General features: G+C 44.3%; 1 protein-coding gene and 1 long non-coding RNA gene across 12 annotated transcripts in view; one reads left to right on the top strand and one right to left on the bottom strand.

Moving 5' to 3' along the window:
* Positions 1-20,446, bottom strand: part of LOC128352324 (heparan-alpha-glucosaminide N-acetyltransferase-like) — a 255,724-nt gene that overhangs the window by 28,770 nt on the left and 206,508 nt on the right. For 8 of the 11 annotated variants that reach the window (XM_053312818.1, XM_053312824.1, XM_053312825.1 and 5 more), the window contains one exon: positions 11,296-11,373. The exons of 1 other annotated variant lie outside the window; for it this stretch is intronic. In XM_053312818.1, the coding sequence (XP_053168793.1) occupies positions 11,296-11,373 (78 nt within the window). Of the gene's footprint in view, positions 1-8,740; positions 9,004-11,295; positions 11,374-20,446 lie in introns of those variants that run through there. 2 more of the 11 variants (XM_053312826.1, XM_053312828.1) reach the window with 1 other exon arrangement.
* The window catches only part of LOC128352327 (uncharacterized), a 66,267-nt gene that overhangs the window by 38,852 nt on the left and 6,969 nt on the right, over positions 1-20,446 (top strand). The window contains exon 2 of the long non-coding RNA XR_008320323.1: positions 19,470-19,568. This is a non-coding gene — a long non-coding RNA (uncharacterized LOC128352327). The remainder of the gene's footprint in view (positions 1-19,469; positions 19,569-20,446) is intronic.

The following is a 20,446-nucleotide window of genomic DNA, read 5'->3' as shown; positions in this document are numbered from 1 at the left end:
ATCTGGGACTCTTTCAAATCAATGTTCTCTTGGAGCTCTCCAAGGTTCTGCAGACTGGCCTTGCAGATCCCAGTGTGAAACCAGGATGGGTAGATGGGCCTGTAAATACAGTAATCTTGGATTGTACTGTAATATGCACTAGACATACTTCACATGTATAGATGAATTCAAATGACACCACTCCTGTGCACTGGTATTACTAAGGCTTTGAGATCAGGCATAATAACACAAAACAAAACCAGAAATGTAAATCAAAAGGGGGTAGTGGTTCTATCAGAGTTCTAATAAGAGTTACATTGTGCATGAATGTGGCCCATTTCTAATTACCATTGTTCGCTTACTGAGATCTAAGTAGTATTTTTGATTTATGATATCTTAGGTAATGAATGCCTAATATATGTCAGGATGTTGTTTTTAATGATGGTGGCCAATTTTGAATTGAAAAATACTGTCTCTAGGAAGTTCAGAGCAGAGTCACAGTAGAACCTGCCATGTGGGGGTGGGGTGTGTAGGAATATGTCAGGTGAGGTGCAGGTTTAGCGCAGAACTTAGTATTTTATAGTTGGAGCCTAGGAGGTTAGGAGCAGAGTTTGAAGGAATCTGAAGGAAACTGGCTTTTCATACCTTCATACCGATTACTAAGTCTGTGCATGGACACAAAAGACAGGATCAGATCCGAACTGATCTAATCCAACCCTGAAAATGTTGGTTTGGGGTCCTTTGGATCCTTCTGTATGTTGGGGTCAGGTTCAGAGTTAGGATTGGGGTCAGATTTGGACAAACATTAAAACATATTTTTAAAGTAACAGCAGATACTCACTGTGAACCTGAAAGAAAAGTTATCTCACACCAGAGAGTTGAAGGGGAAGTGAGGTAACATCAGCGAATCTAAGAGGAAGTGATGTAACACCAGAGAAGCACAGGAGAAAACCAATAATCAGCTGCTTGTGAGTGAATGGGCAAAAAAGTGGGGGGAAATCTTTAATGAGATCGCTTTTAAAAAGTGGGGGGAAAATCTTTAATGAGATCACTTAAAAAGAGAGAGAAAGCAGAATCTTACCACCATTTGGAGCTCTGGAATGCTCTGATTTTTTTTGCAAAAGGGGTAGAAGAAGTCCAATCCGAACTGGGCTGGCCAAGTTCAGGTTTGCTCTCCGAATGTCTCCAATTTTTGTACAATTGGACCATGTCTGATTTTACTGATCTGGTTTTGTCCAGGCCTACTGATTACCTGACAGAACAGAGTTTTACAGACCAGACGAATAAAATACTGGCTGGTTCATAACTCCATGTTCATTCTATAAACCTCCTGAATTATGCTTCATTTCTCCACAGACTTCAAGAAACCTCCAGAATCATGCAATGCCTCCATAGGAAGATAAAATGCCCTGCTGATTCATGTGGCTTGGAAAGGTTAGAGGCCAATAAGGATGATGTAGAGATTGTACTCCTTTGGAATAGCTAGAAATGCAGGCCATGCCTACCTGCAAAGTTAGGGATGAAGACCAAGAGTCTGAGAAGTAGGGTACAGAGGAGTAAGTGCCACACCAAAGAGTAGCCAGTGGGAACTAAACTGCCACAGGGATAGTTATGAAAAAAGGACATCAGTCAGGGATGATTTACTGACTGATATAATGGAAATGTGCAGCCTGTTCTAGGACACTGGGGGCGGGGAGCAGCAGGGCAAGGGGAATATTCTTGTTCTGCTGCTCTCCCCGCCTCAGTGCTGACTTGCTTGAGACAACCACCCACCCAGTCCCCTTGCCAGTGTAGCTTCCAGGAGGACCCCACCATACCACAGGACAGGCTCATTGAGTGTATGCATATATATCATAAAGTTTTAAAAGACCATTGCTTGATGTTTGACTGCATAACATTTGCTATGCCTTGACTGTCTTGCTACCCCACACTTTGAAATCACTTCTGAGTGCCTGGTGAAGATGTTGCTTCAAGGCTAGTACCATATTTGTGTGTGTATTTACTCTGAACACAGCTATAATCTGCAGAGAATTTGAATTTAAGTTTTTTTTTTAAAAAAAATCATGTATAGCTCACACCTGTGCATTCCCCACACTGGAGGCCTGAGGGAGTTATGTGAAGCGGGGAGGGGGGGAGTTCCCCTTCTGACTCCCAGCTGGAGAATGAGAAGCAGGGTCCATGGCAAAGCCCCAGACAAAGCTGAGTCATGCACACATGCAGCGATCACCACTTGGTTCCTTCATTAGCAGGTGCCCCAAGTGCATTTCCAAACGGGGCTGCAGTGTGACTAGAGGTGCCATGCCCCCTGGAATTCTGAGTTTTACACAGATTTTAAGCATCTCACCCAGATTGCTTAGCCCACCAAAATTCACTAAGATTTCAGCTCTCATTATTATTATTTTCTTTAAAAAGCTAAGCTCTAGCCCTTGTAGAAGGGGAGTTATGGAGCAAAACATGCAGTCACTATTCTGCTCAAAAATTATTTTCAAGCCAGTTTACATAATATGCACATTAGGCACCTGGATTTGGAAAGCCAGAATATGACAGTCCTAAGTGTGATGAGCTATTAAGTCTATAAAAAGCAACTCTTTCTCTCACACTATCTCTCCCCACTCCCATCTCAGTGGCTTCTCATGGCTGCCCAGTCAAGTTCAATGCCTTCACAATAACACTGCTCCCTGTACCCTATTTGTGCTGGAACGCTGCAGTCTCTTGAGGACTGACCATAAATGGCCTTTGTAAACATAATTTTGTATAATCTGCACCCCTTTCGATCCCTGCACACACCCCTTGTGGGGGGAGGAATGCATAATATGAGGTATATAAGTGAAAATATGGTACTTCCAGTCTGTGGGGCTCCATGCTTCCTTCTATTCAACTGTAAATTTGTAAACAGATAGTAGAGAAACACCATAAGCTTTTATTACTCTCAACACAAAAAGAAACTGTTCATGTAAAAGGCTTCCACTTGAGCTTTCTGTCACTTGGGGAAGAGGGAAACATGAAACAATAGATTGTGAAGAACTGATGGACCAAAGCTGCTTCCTAACATGAGCACCTAAAGATCAAGATCAGAGGTTTCTGTTGAGCAAGGTCCAGAAAGAGTTCCACAGGAAGAGAGCTTTAAAAAAATGCATTGCTAACTGCCTTTGACAGGCAACTGTTTGGGTTTCCTACATGGTATGTGAAGCTGGATCAATGGCTTGGAAATATTTCTGCTCACTACAGTCAATTGTGCCTTTGAGGCTTGTTATATCATGGTTGAACAAACACATAATTTCCATCTTGTCACCTACAATGGTCTCTTTCTATGCCCTACCATTTTGTGCTGACAGGCTCCAAAAGAGGGAGAGGGGGAGAGAGAAATACCATTGAAGCAGAATGTGATGACCACCCATTCTGCCAAGATTAAAATGTGGTTTTTTAATAACAGCAACCCAGTTAACCCAGCATTTCCAGTTAAAATGATTTGGAGTAGCAGGTTGGAAAATATTGCTGCTTGAGGTGCTAGAAAGTTTCTTAGGGTCAGGGTTTACTAGATGGACCAATGGTCTGACTCAGTGTGGTAGCTTCACATATTTGTATGCTGTTCTCCCACAATGCTCCCGCACCAAAAGTAACAATAGGGCAAATTTACTGTAGTTCACAGGAACAAATTCATTACGTGCCATTATGTGTGACACTGCTGTTTTTTGCAACCATCACATAAGGTAGGAACAACAGACCTGCATCCTTAAACGTGTGTGCCAGCAGCTCATCACAACAGGTTTTATCCTGTACGACTGGCTCCAGTCAGTTCTACTAATGCTTTCTAATAAATCAGGTGAAGTACAGCGATGCTCTCTGTTCTCTCTGAAGCAAAATGAACAATGCCAATTGAAAAAGAATCCCAAAAGCTCCAATTCCCCACATATCCAGCACATCTAATTTGTTATGCTTGCTGAATGGACAGCATTTATTTATACCCCACTCTTCCTTTGAGGAACTCAGAGCAGCTTACATCTGGTTTGCAGGTGTCCCTTCATCCAGGCTGCTTACAGAGCCAGGCCTACTTAGCTTCAGCAGTCATATCAGCCTTCAGCCCATTCTCCAGATAACTCCTAGTGGCCCAAGAGTTAAGCAACAAGAGGTAGTTCAAGCCACATCATACGTGAACAGGCTGTTATGCCAGATAAACTGTAATAGCTTCGGGGAACAAGAATAATGTTAGAATTAAAAAATATATATATCAGCGTTGTATAGGGAGAGATCCCTATACTTCTTGTTCAGCTTTTGCAGCATGTCTGATCAAGTACATTTCCCCTCTCTTGTTAGCTCATTTGCTGTCACTATTAATCAGGCATTTGCCATTTATGTTGAGGCAAACAAGAATGCATTGAGAACTATGCTAACTGATTAATTTTTTTTTGTAAACGAACATTCCATTGATTTTCTTAATTTGATGCATCAATCATTTAAGTCCTCATTCGAGTAAGTGACCAGAGAGATACTTTCCACCTCCCACCACAGAGGCAGGATTTCACAATCGGGGGATCTTTGAGATTGGTGTAATCAGTCTTGACAAACTTGAACCACCATCCCGTTCAGAGGAACTGCAAGATCTGACAGGGAAGGATGGCAAAGATTGTTATCACTGTGCTTCAGTAAACAAAGAACAAAATAGTCATTAGGCAGATATAAATAGTAGATTATGGTTAGAACTACAGTATGTCTGTCTGCCTTTGGTACATGTTGAGTGTGGCTTCATTAGATGAAGGGGTTGCAAAGATCTTTAAGGGCAGGTCACAGAATTATCAGGGCACAGCAGCTTGAAGATAATCTAAGATGTGTTATGAATAGTGATATGCAGCTGAAGCAGTCATTCTCTACATCAGGGATTCTCAACGTTGGGTCCCCAGATGTTATTGGATTATAACTCCCATAATCCCCAACCAAAGGACACTGGGGCTGGAGATCATGGGAGTTGAATTCCAATAACATCTGGGGACCCAACATTGAGAATCCCTGTTCTACATCATTGACCAGCAGAAAATGAGATGACTGCCAGGGACATTACAGTTCTACCATTGTATTGGCCCATTCCTATTTTATATTGGCCTCAGTGTGAGCATCTCTTAGGAGCATGCAAAGGTCTGTTGTCAGGCTTGTGGCTCAACTGTGACCATACAGAGATACTGCTTGTATAAACAGACATCTCCATGAGAGGGGGCTGTATTCACAGCTGCTGTGGTTTGCATAATTATGGAGTCCTTTTTTGAGCCATCTCAATTGCAAATTTCATAGTAATCACATTGTGCAAACTAGCACCTCCATGAGAGGGTTAGGCTACACATGTGGCTGTTATGAAATTTGCAATTGAGATCTTATGAGAGCATAGTTGACTACCATTTTCGCAACCAGCCTGTGTGCTGCCAGGGTATTCAAGTAAGCGCCACCATCAAATGCAAACCAACCCTGTAATTCTTTGAATGACAATTTTGTTTTGTGATTGAGTCAGTACTTGTTGAAGCACTTGTTATTGAATGATTGATTGATTGACTGACTGATTGATTGATTGTTAAATTTATATACCGCCTTTCATTAAAAACAATTAAAATGGAGGTTAACTGACATCAGTGTGATTGTGAGAACTTGCACGTGGCAGGAGTCCTGGCAATATTCCATGGCAGTAACCAGGATAGTTAATCTAGGATTAGATCTTGGCTGCTCATCTGGTCAGGTGATCAAGGTCAAGATCCTCTGGTGATGAGAACCCATGCACCACATTGTTCTTGATTACCTGCACACCCCTCATAGATGCACGCACCCAGAGTGGACTACACCCACTGATAACATCCACACTCCATGGCCACATAGCCAGAATGTTTTTTGCTGCACTTTGCCTGGCAACACACCACAACATTCATATCTGCAACACCCATGTACACCTGCTGCCTCAATAGCCACACTCCTACCCCTTCAAGTTACAGCACAGGCCAGCAGCCCCACATTCCACAGACATGCTAGCAGGCAGACCTGACCACGCATGCAAACGTGGCCAGGTCCACTGCCTGTGAGACCAGTGCCGTGGGATGCTGCTTGCCCACTTGGGAGGACGGGGGGATGCCCGTGTGATTGTGCAACATATGAACAGGGAGAGATGGAGATGTGATGAGTTGTACAGGTGTCTCCCTGATGCCCCTTTACCAAGGGTGCCCTTGGTTGGAAGGGACTTCCCTTTTGTATTTCACCAGTAGAAACTAGGGGCTGAAGCCTTCTTCCAGAAATTGTACTCCTTGTTGCAGCAGCAGGGATGGCACCAGTCAAGTGGAGGATGAGCAATATTGCCAAAGCATGGAGGAAATGCCAAGTTGATGGGAGGGGGAAAACAGAAGAATGGGCATATTCCTCTGTTAACCCAGCTGGAGAGCAATGAGTCCCTGATGGGGATGCTGTCCCCTTGCCTCCTTATCAATTGTCTCACTCACAGTGGCCAGCTACAGGGAACAGTCCCTCCCTCTCTTTCCCTCCCAGCAGGTGCATCCATTGTGGGTGCAGGCACTGTGCCCGGTACAGCAGCAGGCACCACAGATGGTGTTGTCCAGGAGACACTGGGGTCCTTGGATTTGCCGAATCCAGCCCCAGGGTTCAAACAGGGCTATTTGATTGCAGAGCCCACCTGTCCATCCAATCTTGGATAGCCCCTTTCATTGTGCCTGCCTCCCCCACCCTGCTGGGATGATTCAGGGATCAGCTGGGTCACAACACAGGTGATTGCCATGTGACAGGGAAGACGTTACTGTGGCTGCCGCATGCTTCAGCAGCTCCCCTGCTTCCCTGGGTGGCCCAAGCAGCTCCAAAATGTTCTGGCGATTGCTGAGTGCAGCCAAGTGTACTCGGAATTGCTGCAGTCACCCACTCCAACACTGGGGCCAATGGGAGTGTGGCTGGTGACACAATGAAGGCTCTTTTGTGTGAGGGCAATGCTCAGGTTGCCAGGATTCCATCCAGGTCCCTGGAAGTGAATGATCTCCACGATCAGCTCCCCAGAGCTAATAACCAGTATTGTGTGGATTCTGGTTAGCTACACAGCAACAATAGAGATTGAGCCAGTTCAGATGACATACGGAACCGCTGGTCCTTCCACACCTCCCCCACCCCCACTCTCCAGTCTGAGTTTAGACCTACTGGAGTCAGTGAGATGGCAGAGAGGCAGGGGAGCTGGCTGTACAGGCTTTCTTCTCTTCTGAAGGACAGCCCATGCAGCCAATAGGATAGGAGCCGGCGAGAGGGACGAGCTAACTTCAATGCCCGGATTGGACATAATGGAGGCGCCACCAAAATGTAATTATCGGTAGCTCACTACAAACCGAAGGTAACAACTACAATTAGGGGAGGGAAACTGTGGGTCCATTCCCCCTCTTAACTGAAGTTGCCTGGGTTCAGATGTTTGGGTAGTGAAACTGGAGGTGAACAGACCTCCAGTTTTGTATGTCATCTGAACCAATGTGTGCCAGGCTCACCTGCTAATCCTGGCTAACCCTCCAGGGCAGGAAAGAGATCATGTGAACATGGCCACTGTACGATTTCTTGATTAACATCACAATACATGTACTGACCATTCAGACTAACTAAAAATCTGAAAGGCAAATGCACACAAACCTTTAAAAAACTCTTCATTTATAAAAACTAATATCAAATCAGATCGCTTGCTTGTGACAGGTACCTGATGTCACAGGGCCTTTTCTATGTTTCACGGTCAATGATGTTAAACATTTGGCATGAGTACAGCTCCTGAGTGGAACCACATTGAAACCTGTCTGTGTCTTGGCAAACCATCTTTTTGGACCTGAAGCAGATTGTATAAATTATGTGCATAACTTATAAGGTGAATGGAAGGAAAGGGACATCAAGAGGAGATTTTCAGCAGTCTAGCTAAATGCTTTAATGAAATATGGTGAGAACTGATATAATTTTTGAAACCAAATATATAATGGGCCCCAAGCCAGGTGAAACCAAAAATAGAAAAGGAAGGAACATGAGGAACATTGTCTATTCCCTCTCCTTGCTGGGTTAATACCTTGGTCTTGCCTTTGAACAAAGGCAGCAGCATCTTCCTTCCCCAATAAACTGTTTTAATGAATTAGCTTCAAAATGAAAAGAAAGTTGTTTATATATAAAGGAACAATAACCTTGAAAGAAACTATGGCCCAAATCCAACTGTGCATAGACAGGGCCTTGCCAAGAAAATAGCAATTCTACCAATCAGCTGTTTGCTAGGGGATATACACATGACGAAAAGTATGGTTTATTTTCGAAAGTTAGAGTAAACTGTCAAAACACACACACACACACTCACTCTCTCTCTCTCTCTCTCTCTCCCTCTCTCTCTCTAGAGGCCCCACCCCTTCTCTTGAACAGCCACTTGATGCTATCACTGATTCCCTAACAGGGTTCCATGGGCTGGATGGCAGGGGAGGAACCATGTGTTCAGTACCCACCAGTTTCCTCTTCTTGCTACACATATTCATGTGTATGCCTCCGAGCTGGATCAGGGTATCTTTTCTTTTAAAGTTAGGGTTGGTTTAGATTTTACATCAAAGCTGGCCCATCGACTGCACAATTAGGATCGAGCACATCCTTCTCCCTCCCCTGATGCACCTTTCCCTTCTATGCATTTTGGGGAGGTCATACCAATTAGGCATTTCAAGGTGAGCAATCAATATTGACAAATAGTATACTCAACTGAGAAGAGAAATAAGAGGGAGGCTCAAATTACTACTACAACTACAGATATTTATATACCGCTCTTCACCCAAAGTTTTCAAAGTGGTTTACATAGAAAAATAAATAATACATACATACGATGGTCTCCTGTTCCCAAAGGGCTCACAAATGAACATTTATTTAGCCCTTTGGGCTTCTCAGAGTCTTAAAGTTGTGGTCGCTATCCTTTATTCTTGATCAAATTGTTCCACACTGTGTATTTTTTTCACACTTTCTTCTTTCTCCAGGGATAGTCATCTTTGGCTCTGCTCACACTCCCTGGAATGTGCCAACATTGTCTTAAGTAGGCCCACTTCACACTTTGAAAGCTATGTGGATGTCAACAGTACTGTGTGTGTGTTTGTGTTTCAGACTGCATTTGATATACAGTAATTAATATTGATTCAATTGAAGCCAGCTAACCAAATGATAATAAATAGGTTAATAAGAACAATTCGATCTTTGATGAATGGAGCAAGATGGGAAAACAAAGGTAACTGGAATTTGAACTTTGCTTTTATGTCAGAGGTTAACTTAGGACTTGTTATGGAAAGGGGAAATTAGGTTAAAAACAGATATTATAGAGAAAACTGCTATTGAAAAATGTAACTAACAGGGAGATAGCAAGAGAATGTGCTGGAAGTCACAGTTCACATTTCTCCCTAAAACTTGTCACCAGCACCTCTTATGCATAAATCACTAAGACTCAGGCAAGGTTGCTACATATCCAGGATTTGTCTTAGCAGACCAGGAATCAGACATCCTTTGCAAGATGCAGGGAAAGGGTTGTCCTGAATATGTAATATCCAGGAATTTGAGCAGAAAGATTGCTTGAACATATTTTACCCATTTTTCTTGTGCTTCTCTCCTGGCATTGTAGCTACAGGGTGTCAATATTTTAAAGTCCCATATCCTTACCTCTTATTTGGCACTGGTGCTATTGTCTGGCTAAGTTGGCTTTCTATACATAGCTTGGTAAACTCCTTCCCCTCCTTTCTGGATCATCTCTAGAGTCAGTGAGTGTGGTAGGGGGGCTCTGGGTTTAATTGTGAAGTATATGGACAGAGAGAGCTGTCTTTTCTCTAATGGCATTGTTGGGGTCCCACTTCTCTCTAGAACACTCATAACACACACTACTGTCATTATACTAGCATGGTACTAGTAAAGCAGCATAATGTATGAGACTGTACTGTTCAGCTTATATGGCACAGAAGTCAAGCTGGGCACCTTAATTTGCAATTTCCAAGCTTTTTAGAGCACATGAAAATTGAAAGCATCTTAGCTCTCATCTTAAACCAAGATTTTTTGATGACTAGGTATGTATTTAGCATATTTGATTGCATTTATTAAATGAGACACTCCTAACCTTCTCCTGTGCAAACAATGCTATGGAGAAAAGTGCAGAAAACAAAACTGCTGAGCATTCTTTCAAATCTTGGTCACAGAAGTAGAGTTTTAAGATACTCACATATGCCATCTCTCCCCGCAACCCTCAACTTGATGGTTGTGTCCAGTAATTATCTCCAACAAATGTGCAAACTCTAGACTCAGGTCTGATCTACACATTAGCCTGTGCAGTTGAATATATTCTATATAGCTATTGGAAGGGTATCCATATCAGACATATAATTCCAATCTGTTATTTAGAAGCCTATATTGGATTGGAATTATTGGAATTACAATCCTTAGAAAAAATATTGGCATATTGGGGGGGGAAATGGCATCAGAAATAAAAAATGGTATCGGCAAATTTTGAAATGTAACAACATAAGTACAGCCCAGCTGGATCAGGCCCAAGGCTTATCTAGTCCAGCATCCGCTTTCCTACAGTGGCCCACCAGATGCCTCTGGGGAGCCTACAGGCAAGAGGTGAAGGCATGCCCTCTCTCTTGCTGTTACGCCCCTGTCCATTTATTCCTGCTCTCTGTTTCCTGTCCTTCAACCAGTTACCAATCCACACATGAACCTGTCCCCTTAGATGACAAATATTTACTACTAATATCTATATACCATTCTTCAACAAAAGGTTTCCAAAGTGGTTTACACAGATATGAATAAATAAAATGGCTCCCTGTCCCAAAAGGGCTCACAATCTAAAAAAGAAACATAAGAGAGAAACACTTCCATCCATTTGTCCGGCATAGAAGTTAAGCTAACCGGTCTGTAATTTCATGGATCTTTTGAAAACCGGAGTTACATTAGGTACTTTCCAGTCCTCTGGTACAGAGCCTGATGGTAGGGACAAGTTACATATTTTTGCTAGGAGATCAGCAATTTCACATTTGAGTTACTTCAGAACTCCTGGGTGGATGCCATCTGGCCCTGGTGATTTGTTAATTTTTAGTTTTTCAAGATAGTTTAGAACATCTTCCCTTGTCACCTCAAAAGCACAGTGAAGCTGTGTGAGGGAAGCACAGTGAGAGGATGTGCAGCAGCAGTAGCAGGCCTTGGAATACTTCCCCTCTTAGATTATCTGCAGTTTATGAGCAACCTACTATAATTAAAAATAATGAGGACCTGGCAGCACTGCTAATTCTATTATCTTTAAAGCATCAGGCTTCAACAACTTACCAGCAAAATAGCCCAGATGAGAAATCTCTTTAAAATACTCAGTGGTTGCTGACGGTATGTTAGGATAATCTTCCCCGCCTGAAAATCATAAAAACAGAAAGAAAAGACAAACAAACAGTCAGGAAGGCTGTGGTTATTCTCAGTAAGGCAATATGATTTGCGTCGGTCTTGTGTGCAGAGAGGCAGGCTAACTGACTAAAGTGGTGGCAAAGGGCAAGTTGGTCACACACTATCCTTTGACACTGGCACAAGGCAAGGGAGCCTTCTAAATCACAAAGTACCAAGAGAGACTCTAAAACAAATAGGTTAGGGGAGCAAGGGGGTAGCAAAGAACATTGTCCAGGGAACAAATACATTAAATACATTAAATTGAATATTTTTAGATTGTGAGCCCTTTGGGGACAGGGATCCATCTTATTTATTTATTATTGCTCTGTGTAAACCACCCTGAGCCATTTTTGGAAAGGTGGTATAGAAATCAAATAAATAAATAAATACATAAATAAATTTTATTAGAGGGAAGGTAATTAATATAATTAGGGTAATTAAAGGGTCTACCTATCTACCTGGCTGCACTGACTTCTGATGCTTGTTCTGGGTAGAGGAGAGAATGAATAAGGCTTCTAAACAACTGAGACCTTTAAAAAAGATAATCCAAGCTATAGGACCATAATATTTTGAGGTCGTTCACATGATTGGGCGGGTGGGGTGGCAGACAGATGAAGGAAAGGTTGGTTTTGCTTATCTTCCACACAGATTACTGCTGTCTGTTTCTGGAAGCATGGACCCCACTCTCAGACAATCCGTGCTGCATGCCTGCAGCACAGAATTCCGGAGCCTGGGATGACATGCCCCGGCCTCTGGAGATAGGCATGTGGAATGCATTGGGGGATTTTCCCAGGAGATGGGCAATCTAGGCTGCTGTCTCTCTTTCCACAGGAGCTAAACATAGTGCCATATTCTGAGTTTGCAGAAGCAAAAATAGACAGTAAAAGTAGATTTTAAAAAGAGAGAGAAACAAGTGGTTAGTGAATAGAGGTTGAATCTGAAAACCAATTCCATTCATTGAACCAAACTTTCATTTTGGAACACATGATGAATGGCCCCATTTGGTTAGATTCCCATTCATTCCAAAAACAAATGTACATCCTGATCGAATACACACACCTTTATTTGAGGTACTCAAAACTAGGAATGCTCACTATTCATTAAAAGCCTGTTCTACAAAAGGTGCATGCTGGATACTGTCCCTCACAACTGCCAGAAGTGTGAGTCTGAAACTGTGACGCTTCTGCAGATTTGTTCACTCAGACTGAGGGTGCAACTTGAGGAGACATGAGAGATCTGTGATCAGAATCTCTTTAAAGAAGCAGCAGCAGCAGCAGCTATGACTGGGGGTGGGGTTTAAAAAAACCCCTTTTTGCCATGCTGTTTTCCTGATTCAAATTGTTCCCTTATAATAATTGCAGATTTTCTTCATAGGACTAATAGCAGCTGAGTGGGACCAATTTACATTGGAAAAACAGCACTGGGATAAGGTTAACCCTCTCTCCCAGTGCTGCAGTCCTGATCTGATCTCTCTCCACCACAGATGTTTTAATTTAAGAAGAGGGGGATCTTCCACAACATGTGACATGTCTCATTTGAGCTTAAGGGGCTTCCGTGTCAAGCCTCAGAATCCCTTACAAAAAGTAACGGGAAGGCAAATGGACACACCAAAGCCCTAAAATGACAAAGTATTTTGATGACAGCCTAAACCAGGAGGCATTATACAAGCAAAAGTCCTCTTTTGCTGCAACACAGGCTCACTTGGGAAAAGCCCCTTTGTGCGGACCAAGTTCACTTCGAGTTCTGCATGCAAGATGCTGATTTTGGCCACTTCACTGCTTTCTCATTTTCAATGTGATGTGCACAATCTGTTCAAGAGGCATTTAATTGCTAAAGAACTGGAGTGTGTCAATTTGTGAGCTGGGGAAAGGAATGGAGAGAATGAGGAGGCAGGAGAGAGTGCAGAAGAAGTCACTGATAATTATGCTAGCTAGTATCAGAATCAAAATTAAGTTTGGTATGAGAGGGGAAAAATGCATTCCAGTCTAGCATTTGAGAACTGCTTCATCAGAATCACATGGATAGACATGTGGGGGAACTGTATATAATATAAAAATCACAATCACTTTGCAGGGTCAGAGATTCCATGGCTTCTACTGGGATCCCCATAATCCTAGTCTAGTGAGCTGCCAAGGAGTGTGAATTTAGGACTAAAAAACCATTTTCAGACAAAGAAAGGAAGAGGGGTGTATAACATCAGCCCCTGTGACTAGTAGATAGGAAGAAGCCTCTGGACTGGACAGGTATGGAATAAATACTAGGAGCTTAATCTTCTGCTCTTGCCTGGTTGGTCAGAAGACCTTTGTACATCTGAGAAGGGGCATCAAGTGTTACCCCTACCCTCCTGCTTGCCCCATTTCACCTGCTGCCATGCTCTCCTCCTCCTCCTCACCCTTCTCTGCTGCTGCTGCCAGCCTCAATGGGCCTAGAGTCACACCAGCCACCTCCTCAGCACACTGTATTTAAAAAAGAGAAAAATGGAGGGGAAGAGGAAGTCGAGGACTAGAGCACCCCCATCCCCACCTGAGAATTGCCTACCTAAGGTGACTGGCTCTGCTTGCACCTTTATTATATTTATTTATTACATTTATAAATCACCCCATCCAGAGGCTCTGTGCAGTGTACAACAACTTTTAAAAGACATAAAAACACACAATTGAAAACATAGTGCTAAAAACAATATAAAAACAATTCAAAAACAATTAAAACCATTTAAAACCAATTAAAATACCTTTAAAAAACACAGACACAACACTTTACAAGCCTTGGAAGGCCAGGCCAAACAAATAAGTTATTAGGGCTCTCTTAAAGGCCGACGGCGAGCCTAAACTACAGATATCTGCTGGGAGTGCATTCCATAGACCAGGATCAGCTACAGAAAAGGCCTGGTTCCAAGTTGCCACCAGACGTACCAGTGGTAACTGGAGATGGACCTCTCCAGATGACCTCAACAAGCAATGGGGATCATACCGAAGAAGGTGCTTTCTGAGGTAACCTGGACCCAAGCTGTTCAGAGCTTTAAAGGTAATAACCAGCACTTTGTATTTTGCCCAGAAACATATCGGCAGCCAGTGCAGCAGGCATAATATTGTGTCTCTGGGCTACCCCAGAGACCAATCTGGCTGCCGCATTTTGAACTAACTGAAGTTTCCTACTACATACAAAGGCAGCCACACATAGAGCGCATTGCAATAGTAGCCTAGCCTGGAGGTTACCAGCTGATGCGCCACTGCTTTGAGATCGTTCTCGTCAAGGAATGGACGCAGCTGTCGAATCAGTCGAAGTTGGTGGGAAGTGCTCCTGGCCATAGCCTCCACCTGAGATACCAGGGTGAGACCTGGATCCAAGAGCACTCCCAAGCTGCATACCTGTTCCTTCTGGGGGAGTGTGACCTCATCCATCACAGTAAGATCTAACTCATCCCTTAAATTCCGATCCCCCACAATGAGCACCTCTGTCCTGAGTGGATTCAGCTTCAATTTGTTATCCCTCATCCAGCCCATTACTGCGCATAGGCAAGCATTAGGGAGCGAATGCCATTTCCTGATGATGATGAGGAGGAGCATGAGGAGGAGGAGGTGGTAGAGAAAGAGATTTGGGTATCAGCATACTAACACCCCACACCAAATCTCCTGATGACCTCACCCAGTGGTTTCATGTAGATGTTAAAAACATTGGTGACAGAATGGAGCCATGAGGGGCTCCATATAATAGCTCCCATTTTGAAAAGCAACCGTGACCAAGCTCCACCATCTGGAATCTGCCTGAAAAATAGGAGAAGAACCACTACAAACCTCCTGTCCCCAACTCCTCCAGGCGATCCAGAAGGCTACCATGGGCGATGGTATTGAACGCTGCCAAGAGATCCAAAAGAACCAAGAGAGCAACATTCCCTCTGTCGATTCCCTGGTGAAGGTTATCCATCAGGCTGACCAAGGCAGATTCAACCCCATAGCCTGCTCTAAAGCCAGTCTGAAGTGGGTCTAGATAATCAGTTTCCTCCAAAACTGTCTGGAGATGGTTAGTCACCACTCTCTCAATCACTTTGCCCAACCATGGGAGATTGGAGACCGGCTATAATTATTCATCACTGAGGGATCTAGGGAAGGCTTCTTAAGAAGTGGTCTAATCATTGCCTGCTTCAAACAAGGAGGCATCCTACCCTCCCTCAGTGATGAGTTAATGATATTAACTAGGCCATCTCCAACTGTTCCCCTGCTAGATAGAAGCAGCCAAGTCAGGCAAGGATCCAGAGAACAAGTAGTAGGCCGCACCGCCCCAAACAGCTTGTCCACATCCTCAGGCATCACAGATTGAAACTGATCCAATCTAATACTGCAAGAGGGATTGCTGGACACCACCATAATAGACTGCAGAAACAGTGGAGTCCAAGTCAGCCCAAATATAAAATATTTTGTCCGCAAAGAACCCATTAAGAGCATTGCAGCAGAACAAAGTTTCCGGAGACTGGTTTGAAATGGAAGGAGCCTTAATCAAACTCCTCACAACCCAGGACAACTCTGCTGAATGCAAACCTGCAGAAAAAATGTGTACATACCAGAATTGGTTTTTTTGCTGCACACACCACTTCCACATAAACCTTCAAATGGGCTCTTTGCTGTGTTCTGCCAATTTTGAGCCAACTTCTCCTCCACTTGTGCTCTAGTTGCCTTCCTTGCTTCAGACCCCACAATTCCTCTATATACCAAGGGGCTACTTTTAAAGCAGGTTGGAAGGAAAGCTTAGGCGCAATTGTGTCTACTGCCCTAGTAACTTCCCTATTCAAGGTTCCCACCAGGACATCGACAGAATCACTGGCAGGACCAACATTAAAACCTTCCAAGTCTTTTTAGAACCCTACTGGGTCCAGCAGTCGTCTTGGGTGGGCCATCTTAATAGGTCCTCCACCTTTGCTGGGTTGTGGCTGTGAAACCAACATTAACCAGGTAGTGGTCTGTCCATGACAATGGGGAAACCACAGGACTCCCCACCCATGAAACACCCCCCTGATCCAAACAAAAGACCAAATTGAGGGTGTGGCCGGCAACATGAGTTGGTCCTGAAATTAATTGGGATAGGCCCAAAGTTGTCATGGCTGCTATGAATTCCTGAGGCGTACCAGACAGGTCAGCCTCACAATGGATATGGAAGTCCCCCAGCACTCTGGGTGACTACAACACCAGCTCTGAGATCAGCTCCATCAGCTCAGTTAGGGAGTCAGTTGGGAAGTGGAGTGGACAGTAAACCAACAGAATCCCATTTATAGCCCTAGTTCCCAACCTCAGAAATACACACTCAATATAAGTCAACTGTTGCACAGGGGCCCTGGTAAAGGAAATGGTATTCTTATGGACCACAGCCACTCCCCCCCCCCGCCACCTCCCCATGCCTGCTCCACAACAGACTAACATGGTGGGAGAAGCTGGGCTCAGACTGGGCCACTAGCCTCCCCCATCCAGGTCTCAGTTATATAAGCCTTGTAGTGCATGTTCTCCACTTTTAATAAATAAATAAATAAATAAATAAATAAATAAATAAATATTGTTGTTATTATTTATCTATATATATAATTCTCTTAGACATACCCATTGCTAATCCTATGCATGGAAGCTCTCACAAGAGTTCACGAGCGAGGGGAGGGGGAGAGGAGAGCGATGGCAGCGGAGAACATAAGGCCAACTGACAAGCCAGCAAACGGGCAGGCAGGCAGGTGGACAGGCAGGCAGGCAGAGAAAGTGGCGGCAGAGGGGGAAAGAGAAAACGGTGGCGATGGGAGGGAGAGAAAGTGGGGCTGGGGAGAGAAAGCGGCAGGCATCCGTAAAAAGCAGCTGGCCAGGCAGCAAGCCAGAGAGAAAAAAACATTGGAGGGGGAAGAGGGAAGAGGAGGGGTAGGGCTGAGAACAAGAGGCTGAGAACAAGGGGCCAAGAACGAGGGAGGGGGGCCGAGAATGAGGGAGAACTAGAGACACAGATGCTCTAGTTCCATTTAGTTATTATTTATTACATTTATATACCGCCCATCCAAACAGCTCTGGGTGGTGCACAGCAACAAAAACAAAACCCGCTAAGCAGCCATTTTAAAAACAAAAAATATAATTGAATCTTAAATACTGTTTAAAACCAATAATAATTTAAACATATAAAACAGCTTCTGAGTGGTGAGAAGCTCAAGGGCAGCACTATCCAGATTCTGGCTTTCTTTGAAGGAGAGATCATTGTAGACTTATGACATTTTTGTAATATCTGGTTCATTTACAAATATGTAAATCAGGCATAAGATGGAAGTAAATAGTAGAGCACGTCTACACATTGCAACAGGTTACAACAGCTCCCCAGAGATTAGCCCTGCACCCCAAAAGGTGCTTCTAACCTTGACTCTCTCATTCAGAGCTTCTGAAAATGGACACTCCATTTATTAATCACAAGTAAATTTCAGCCCGTTGAATAACGGGCGCTAGGAAGGGAAGGGCAAATCAGCGGCCGGGCGGACTCTGGGGGCGCCGCTGCCGGTCCGGTGCGGGCCGCCCCCGCCTCACATTCCCGGCCGGTCTCCCCGGCCGGGCAAGGGCCCCAAGGACTCCCAGCCGCCCGGCTTCGGAGGCGGCGCCAGGCCTCGGCGGCGGCTCCGCCGCCACCTTGGCAGGCTTCCCCCGCCGCCTCCTCCCCCCGCCCAGCTTTGGCGGTGCGGCCAGGCCGCGGCCATGGCTCCGCCGCCGCCTTGACCGCGCCGCGTCCTCTGGCCGAGGCGGCGGCTTCACTGCCGCCTCGGCCAGTGTCCCCCGCCACCGCTTACCCAGCTTCTTCGGGGCGGCCGCTTCTGGCCGCCCAAGATGGCCACCGGGTCCTGTTGTTCGTGCCTCCCTTGCTCTGTTCTGGGCATGCGCTTCGCGCATGCCCAGAACAGGCGAGGCACGAACGCACACTTGGTGTCCATCCATGGACGGACACCAAGCGTTTTATTAGAGAGGATGGCTAATAGCCATGGATAGAGCCACCTAATGGCACAGTGGGGAAATGGCTTGACTACCAAGCCAGGGGTTGCCGGTTTGAATCAGCGCTGGTATATTTCCCAGACTATCAGGCAGCAGCAATATAGGAAGATGCTGAAAGGCATCATCTCATACTGCATGGGAGATGGCAATGGTAAACCCCTCCTGTATTCTGCCAAAGACAACCACAGAGCTTTGTGGTCACCAGGAGTCTTGACTTGACGGCACACTACCTTTAATAGCCATGGCTGGAGCTCTGTCCCTCTCTACCTGAGAAGCTGCCTGCCTTTTGATTTCACTCACACATCTAGGGCCAACCTTAGGACAAATAGCGCCCTGGTCAAAAGTGTACCTTGAGTGCCTCCCCATGGTTAGTTTATCAGTGTTATCATATCTAGTTTATCAGCTTGATGCTCCTTCCAGGTAGGTACTGGGGAAATCACCCAGCTCATTAACCCCTAAGGCCGGCCCAACACACATCAGTCCCTCCTGTTTGTTGGAGGTGGGTATGTGCCATCTTGCTAGATGCTGATGGGGAAGTCTCCTACCAATGAAGCAGCCAAGGCTTTTAAGGAATCTTAGCTCTTTTGTCAGGCATACTGATCAGGCATGCTCTAAGGGTTAAGCCCTAGAAACAGGCTCATTCCCAATATCAACCTCCTAACCATATGATCTTGGGGTTCCCATTCAATACTTCTTCAAATGATCAGGGACTGTCATAATAAAAGACAGAATGCTGAATGATGTTTTGGTGTCTGTAGAATTATGAAGTATTCTATAGGATTCTGTCATAAATGAGTGTGAGTGTATCCTTACTGGATCAGACCAAGGCCCATCTAGTCCAGCATTCGTTTTCAGCCATCCAGATTCCTTTGGAAGTTCACAAGCAAGGCATGAAGGTGATGGCCATCTCTTGTTATTTGTCCCCACCATTTGGTAATGAGAACAGTTTCTGAACATGGAAGCTCCATTTATTGGTCATAGCTAATAAACATGGATAGATCTATTCTCTATAAAGATGAGTCATGGCAGCTCTAAGCTAATCAGATCCTCTCCTTCTTATTTTCCATTTTCCAGGCTCTCTCTAAGTAAGAAGTAAGTAAAAGGATTGGCATCTCTGCATTCCTGATAGTATCAACATGTCCTCTATTGGTTTTGCCTCTTCATTAAATGCAGGTAAGAAGACACATTCCCCATAAAGAAATGAAGATGCTTTTGGTGCAAGCCAAGAAAGAGAGGAATTCTGTGGCTTTCCCCTTGTGAGATAGGAAATAGTTCAGGCACTTATTGACTCCCAAATGAATGTGCAAAAGGAAAATAAACTCTTGACTATCCTCTTAGTATAATGTCTTCCCAAGATCCAGTCTTCAAACTAGGTGGGGTCTTCACATACATTTTAGAATTGCATGTTCATCACTAAAGATCATGGGAGATTTTGTCAACGGAATTGGGACTTAACACTGGGATAAGATATGTAATGACAACTCTCTTTGGGAAGGAAGATATTTTCACTGAAATCACATTCTCTGGCAGAAAGTGTCTATGGCAAGTTTCCACAACACTCCTTGACTAGGAAGTCATTCAGAAAGATAAGCAGAAATATTTGCCAGCTGTCCTGAAATGTTTCCAAGTAGGACCATTAAAGTAAACAGAATACTTAGCCAATGAAGACATCAATATCCATTATTTTTAAAAGAAACCTCTTTATTTGTAGTAATTAAAAGTATCAGCCCTTGATGAAGGCAGTCTATACCTCCAGGTTAGATTCTACTAAAGCCAGAGATGCAGAAGGCTGAACACATATACCTCCAGAGCAACCAGTTCTAAAGGTGGGGATAATACATACATTGTACCTAAAGGGAATGGAGGAACCCTTATGATCTGGGCCCTGTTTTCCAAGTTTTCAGCTGGCTGATGTGCCAATAAAAATACACTTGCTTGTTCATACATGGTGCATGTCCAACCTTTTATGGGCAAAGCATCACGTGGCTACTTGCATGTGTGACTGAGCCCTCACAAATCAAACCACACAGACAGTACTTTCATATTACCTC

This window comes from Hemicordylus capensis, chromosome 3 (genome assembly GCF_027244095.1).
Source record: "Hemicordylus capensis ecotype Gifberg chromosome 3, rHemCap1.1.pri, whole genome shotgun sequence".
Classification (NCBI taxonomy): domain Eukaryota; kingdom Metazoa; phylum Chordata; class Lepidosauria; order Squamata; family Cordylidae; genus Hemicordylus; species Hemicordylus capensis.
The sequence above is the reverse complement of the archived record's forward strand: the minus strand, read 5'-3'. Positions and strand labels throughout refer to the sequence as shown.